We start from the raw sequence: 7,031 nt of genomic DNA, 5'->3' as shown, positions 1-7,031 counted from the left end.
TCTCCCTCTTAACCCTCAGCTGTAGCTGGAACTTAACGAGGGGGGAAGAAGGCAATCGATGAAGAGGACACGCGCACTGAGGAGTTGGGGATAAGAGAAAAGGGGGGAAGGACCTTTGTCCACCACCATCATCATCATCATCATCATCTTCATCCAATTCAGCCCCCTCCCCCTCCCAGCCCTCTGCTTCATCCTCCTCCTCTTCTTCCTCATAGTCACAGGCTGGTGACCAACTGCATCTGTCCATCTCCGTTCTCGCCGTGTGACGGCTCCTGCCCTGGCGCTCCTCCGCCGTGTCCCCCCTCTCCGCTGGGCCGGCGCGGGGCGCTCGCCGCCGCCTGGTAGAAGGTCTGCATGGGCGCTCCGCGCGAGCCCAGCTGCGCCGGCCGGCCCGAGCCGTAGTAGAGCTCCTCGGGCGGCTGTGCCGAGCGCGCCACCACCTCCAGGGGCTCGGGGCTGCTGTCGGGATAGGGCGAGTCGCGCAGGTTGGTGATGCTGGTGTAGAGCGAGTCCCGCGCCGGCGAATCCGGGGCGCCGCTGCCGCTGTTGTTGCTGCCGCACCCTCCTCCGCCGCTGCCGCCACCGTGGCCGCCCTGGCTACTGCTCCCGGGGCCAGCGCTGTGGCCCAGGCTCTCGGTGAGGTCGGCCGCGTAGCTCTCGGACTCGTCCGGGTCGCTCTGGTAGAGCACGGACTGGGCGCGCTGCAGCAGGAGCGGCTCCTCCAGGGCCTTGTAGAGCAGCTCCACGTCCGGCGGCGTCCGCTGGCGACCCCCCCCGCCGCCACACAGGTAGTCCTCGTCCTCCTCCAGACCCAGCATGCCCGGCTCTGGGCCCATCATGCCCATGCCCACGCCCATGCCACCCCGCATGCCCCCACCGCCGTTGTGGGCGTGAGCATGCCTGGCTAGGCTGCCGTACACCAGCCGGTCTCCACCAGCACCTCCATGGCCTCCTCCTCCTCCTCCTCCTCCGCCACGCAGGTTGTTGTGCACCAGCTCGGAGATGATCATCTTCTCGAAGGCCGCCGCGTCCGACAGGTTCCGCCGGATGCCGCCCAGCGTCTCGGAGCCGCGCGGGTTCAGCAGCGGCGGCGGGCTCTCGGGACCCCTGACCCCGCTGCCCAGGAAGTCACAGCTGCCGCCCGCTCCGCCGCCCGCCCCTGGCCCGCTGCGGAGTGAGTAGCTGTTGTTAAAGTTGCCGTTGAGAGGGAGCGTCTCCATGCCACACGGGTCTCGGGTCTTCGCCAGCGTACTCTCTGTGCAAATCAAACAAGAAATCTCCATTAAGACGCTGTTATGCATCAGGGGCGTAAAAGGAAAAAAACAAACACTAGGATGTGGTGTGGTCTTTATCTCTGAGATCTATGGGCAGAGACAATGCTGAATTACCACTTGCTTGAGTTAGATTTATGACCGTGTGAATAAATCAATATTTCACAAGCTTAATAAATTAAAAGACATGCATTTACAGGGGGGAGAGCCTCATAAAAAAACTAAGGAAACAAGCTTAAATAAAGCAAGCTAGACACAAGTCATGAATGATTCAAGAAGAAAAAACGAAGAAGAAAGAGAAGAGGAGGCCTACTTGGATCTCGGAAAGTCCCTGGAGACAGCCGGCCAGGTAGAGAAAGAGGAGGAGGAGGAAGATGAGGAGGAGGAAGAGGAAGAGAGAGACACAAGGAGATAAGTGAGTCTCATTGAAGTGTCTAACCTCAGCAGCCCTCTGTGGAGTTCACACACTCTCACACCTCTCTGTTTTAGCAGCCCTCACTGCGCACACTACTGACACAAAGCACACACACACACACACACACACACACACACACACACACACACACACACACACACACGCACACACACGCACACACACGCACACATATACGCACACGCACACACACACACACACACACATCATCTTAAACCAGTGAAAAGTTTCATGCTTCTACCTGCAACAACAACGTTCCAGAGCACAAACCCAGGCATTCCAAACATACTGTACAATGCCAATGTCAGACATTATATTCTCCGTAATGTGTCATCAAGATGAGTTTGAAGCAGTTATCTTTTTTCGTTTTTTACAATCACCTTGCTACTATTTTCAGAACCTTGATGTCATTTTTCACACAACACTCAAAACGGTTATCACTTGTAACACAGGCTGTCTAATGTTCAAAACATTGCATTGTGCATTCACATCTTTAAAGAAATCTTGCACTTGCACAATCATCGGTTCAAAAACAAATTTACTGTGAAATACCTGAAACATAACTATAGATCACCCACACACAAGCAACCGATAGTTTCACTGTGTCATTGTTCGTACAATCATTAAATATTGTACGTAGAACAAAATAGGTGATACAGGTTTCATTATGGTACTACATGTACAGTAAATACATCTCTGTAAAAGTATTGCACAAGTAGAAAAAATACTACTATGAATCATTGAGCAAAGTTTGTAATATATTGATGCTACAAACACTACAGTACAATCAAAACATAGGTTTATTTGAATCAAAGCAAAAATAATTAGCTATGAAATAGAAAATAAAAAATAAAATAAAAGACAGTACTGTAAAACTAATTGGTGACAATGAATCGTGTTACAGTATCTTGAAACGTTCATGATTTGCAGTAAACATGGAAGATTTTTTTAAGAGTAATGCAACAGTAACTTATCATTTTGAGCAGTTGTAAGGAAATTAATAGACACTCATTTGAAATGTAATGTGTGAATTGCCTTTTGAAATAGTAGTACTTTGATGTTAAGTTGTGTCATATTGAACAGGTGATTTTTGACGAATGAACAAATGATCTAAGTTTTATGTGTATTGTATCCAAGCAAGAAAAGGGTTAAAGTTTTGGAAAATGTGCATTTTAATCATTGGATGTGAGTTTTGTGTCTTTTGTGTGATCAAGGTTCTGAAAATAGTAAAAAAGTTATTGTAAAACTGTAAGGTTACAATCACTGTACAATGTGTTCCTTTACATGTAACACTATGACCATGGCATGCACTACATTGCATAAATGAACCCTCACAGATGACACATATTGGTGCAGCCAAACGTGTGCTGACGTGTGTTTCCTAAATGTGACTTGCAAACAGTGGAATCTAGCAGATTTGACTTCTAGACTTGCTTCCCATAGAAATGGTTGCCCGTGAGCAGCACATAGCCTCATGGTTGTGGATGAAATTTCTTGCATATATACATAATTTATATGTCGCCTGCTAAAGCGGCACTGATGTTTATTTTGCAACATGGCTCCCTGGCACAAGATATGTGGTGAATATTCTTTTTAATTTTCCCCACTTTTCTTTCTGCGTGTTTTTCTCTGTTCTGCTATCAACACTTCAAGAGCCAGAGGTGTGTGTGTGTGTGTGTGTGTGTGTGTGTGTGTGTGTGTGTGTGTGTGTGTGTGTGTGTGTGTGTGTGAGAGAGAGAGAAAGAGAAAGAGAGAGAGAGAGAGAGAGAGAGTATGCAGGGTGTGTGTGCCTGTGAGTGAGTGACTGTGTGTGCATGTGAGTGCAAAAGTGTACGTGTGTGCGTCTCTCTTGCTCAGTGTGTGTGTGTGTGTGTGTGTGTGTGTGTGTGTGTGTGTGTGTGTGTGTGCACGTGCGCGCGCGTGCGTGTGTGTGTGTGTGTGGATTTGAAATTTTAATGCGTGGTTTGATTTTAATCAGCAATCTTTCGCCAGCCAGTGAGAGTAATTAGACATTCTAATGAAGCACTCTTGCCACTTCCTCTCTCTCATAACCCATCTAAAAATGTCTGCTCTCTCTCTCCATCTCCCTCTCTCTCTCTCCATCTCCCTCTCTCTCTCTCCATCTCCCTCTCTCTCCCTTGCGCACTGCTGCCACTGTTGGCCATCAGAGCTGACGCATTATGCTGAGAGCAGAGCGCTTCAAATATTAACCAGAAATGCCGTCTTACATTTCAGCCCGGCCCACTGAAGGAGACGTTGCTCGTTTCACACATCTGCACAGGATACAGACATAGATGTGCACGCACACACACACACACACACACATGTACACCCGTGCATCTGCACACACATGCACACACACACACAAACACATGCACACACATACTGTATGCACACACACACATATGCACACACTCTTGTTCTGCCTCTGTCACGGCAGTCACACACACAGCATGCGTTCCTTCTCCTAGTGGGCCTGAGAATTAAGTGAGTAACAGCACTAGAAGTGCCTGAGTCCTGACACATATCAGCGAACCAGGAGTGTGAAGCTCTTTTTGTGAAACCTCTCAGTGTGTTTCTCTTTCTATCTTTCTCTTTCTCTCTCTCTCTGTTTCACTCTCTCTCTTTCTCTCTCTCTCTGTCACAGATGCCATTACTAATTGGTAACCTAAAATACAGTGGGAAGGTGTAAAAAAAAAGTGCGTCCAGATGGCTAGGCACTGTTTAAAAACCCCAAGAAAACGAGTTGACAGGAAGTAGGAGAAGAAGTACAAGCACACAAGCGCTCGCGCACACACACACACACACACACACACACACACACACACACACACACACACACACACACACACACACACAGACTCCAACACAAATGTGGTAACAAGCAGACACAAAGAGGGGAACAAACATTCCTGACATGCTTTGATACTGTGTACGTTCACAAACAACCACACACACATACACACACACACACGTCTGTGTGAAGTAAACCAAACGAGTGACTAACGTGACGAACACTGTAAAGACACAAAGAGAGGTGTGTGTGTGTGTGTGTGTGTGTGTTTACCGGTGGAGTTGAAGACTCCAGGAGACGGGGGAGTGAAGCTCTCGGCGAGGAGTGTGTTGTAGGGAGAAGTGCCCGAGCGAGTCTGCAGCACTGGGTTGGTCAGGAGGTGGTTCCCCATGGTGGCTGGGGGGGAGAGAGAGAGAGATAGAGAGAGAGAGAGAGAGAGACAGAGAGAGAAAGAGAGAGAGAGATTAAAATGGCATTTTTTTTTCTCAAGGAAAACATACTAATGTCATTGTCAAAAAAACAAAGACAGAGAGAGAAAAAGAGAAAAAGGAATAAAGACAGAAAGAGAGAAAGGAATTAAGGAATAAAGAAAGAAGTAAAGAGAGAAAATGAGAACGACAGAAGGAAAGAGACTGCAATCGGGTTTGTGAAACGCTGCCAGCAGCATAGGTTCATCCTTGTCAGCCCAGTAAAGCAAATCTGATTTTTGAATTTAACACAGAGAGCGAGTGACACAGCGAGACTGAGGAAAGAGAAAGAGCCTTTATCATGGTGGGCAAGACTGACACTTATGATTACAGATGTGTGAAGCCTTGTTACAATGGAGGACTGGTTTCACAATGCTGCATCGCTCTGGGGGGGGGGGGGGGGGGGTCAAACTGAAAAATTTAATCCACTGGTTATCAGCCTTGAGTTATATGGTGAAAAATCTGAGAGGAATAGCATTAAGTGTGCGGTAATCCTTGAATATGAAAAAGTATTTATTCGTCGTCTGACGAAGGAGGAAGGTAATGCACTTAAAGCGTCGCTCTCGGGAAATGGCTTTGTGTCTTAAAACCGGGGCCGGCGATAGGTAATGCTAATATATACTATTATTCTGTCTGCGCGCGTCAGAGAGCGCACTCGTGAAAATAGGGTTCATTTCACAGTGAGATGGGATTGCTTCCAGTAGACAAATATGATTCAAAGAAATTGAACCCTCCAAATGTCCTTTAATGCACACGTATAGCTGCAGCCTGGAGTGGGCGAGCGAGAGGAAATGCCATGAAATTAAAAGTAGGACGGCATGACGGAGAGGGGTCTGAGGCGAAGAGTGACCTCGCCCGTCGCACGCCGGCCATCTATCAGCCACGGCCAACTTAGGAATTCATTTGTGATGCACACATGAGCACACACACACACACACACACACACACACACATGCACACACACACACACACACAAACACACATGCACACACACACACACACACAAACAGATCCAAACTCTCCAAACACACAATTTTCCTCTCTCACATGTTTCCCTTTCCCAATTTCCCCTCTCACAAACACACACATACGCTTTCAGACACATTCGGTATATACACAAAACCACTCTCTCCACCTTTTATTTCTCTCTCTCTCTCTCTCTCTCTCACACACACACACACACACACACACACACACACACACACACACACACACACACACACACACACACAGAGGTGCAGCACATAACAGCGCATAATCTCCTTCATTTCCTTATTTCACACTCACTCAAACACAGAAATCGCAGTATTTAATTTACATAAATATCTTTCAGGAGCATCTTGTCAGATTCCCTGAGTTTGAAATCAGAAAGAGACTCGGGACAGAAGGGAGGGGGAGGGGGTGGGAGAGGAGCGGAGCGGAGCGGTGGAGTCTCTCTCTCTCCTGCGGCGTGTGCATACCTCCGCCTGTCTCCCGGACACAAGCCTATTGTCTGGAGAGAACGCACAACAGAGAGAAAGCGAGAGAGAGAGAGAGAGAGAGAGAGAGAAAGCGAGAGATAGAGAAGTTCATAACGGCGTGAAGTGTGGGAGATGAGAGAGATTTGAGATGGGCCTGATAATGACATTGCGTAGCTCTGAGATACATCTGGCTTTTTATTATGCCATCTCTCTCTCTCGCACGCGCGCACACGTCTCCCGCCTGTCGTTGTCTTTCTGCCATCGGGAGTGAAACTTCTCTTCAACCCCCCCTCCTCCTCCTCCTTTCAAATGAATGACCGAAGGGATTTTAATAGAAGAAAAGAGAGACAGAGAGAGAATGTGCACCATTCCTGTTTGCTTTTCCCTCGCCTCCCTCCCTCCTCTTATCCTTTTTCTCTCTCTCTCTCTCCCTCCCTCCCTCCTTCTGTCGTTCTGTGATTCAGATCTTCCCGCGACTCGTCTTCGGTGGCGGACGCTCCGGCTTGATTGAAATCCCCGGAAAGCGCCGATTTCTCTCCCGCGCCACGGACGCTCCCATCACTCGCCTCAATTAGGCTAATTCCCCCCCGTTCCCTCGCGCGCTAA

The 7,031-nt window shown here is 48.3% G+C and overlaps 1 protein-coding gene across 1 annotated transcript in view; it reads right to left on the bottom strand.

Moving 5' to 3' along the window:
* Positions 1–215: 215 nt before the first annotated feature.
* Positions 216–7,031, bottom strand: part of adgrl1a (adhesion G protein-coupled receptor L1a) — a 62,381-nt gene continuing 55,565 nt past the window's right edge. Inside the window, exons 22-24 of the mRNA XM_076266745.1 lie at positions 4,772–4,894; positions 1,585–1,602; positions 216–1,255 (exon numbers count right to left, since the gene is read on the bottom strand). Coding sequence (XP_076122860.1) covers positions 216–1,255; positions 1,585–1,602; positions 4,772–4,894 — 1,181 coding nt within the window. The remainder of the gene's footprint in view (positions 1,256–1,584; positions 1,603–4,771; positions 4,895–7,031) is intronic.

This window comes from Alosa pseudoharengus, unplaced genomic scaffold (genome assembly GCF_046254945.1).
Source record: "Alosa pseudoharengus isolate Yale_2024_CS ecotype anadromous, Long Island Sound unplaced genomic scaffold, YU_APseudo_1.1 YU_APseudo_1.1_scf_4, whole genome shotgun sequence".
In the NCBI taxonomy this organism is placed as follows: Eukaryota; Metazoa; Chordata; class Actinopteri; order Clupeiformes; family Clupeidae; genus Alosa; species Alosa pseudoharengus.
The sequence above is the reverse complement of the archived record's forward strand: the minus strand, read 5'-3'. Positions and strand labels throughout refer to the sequence as shown.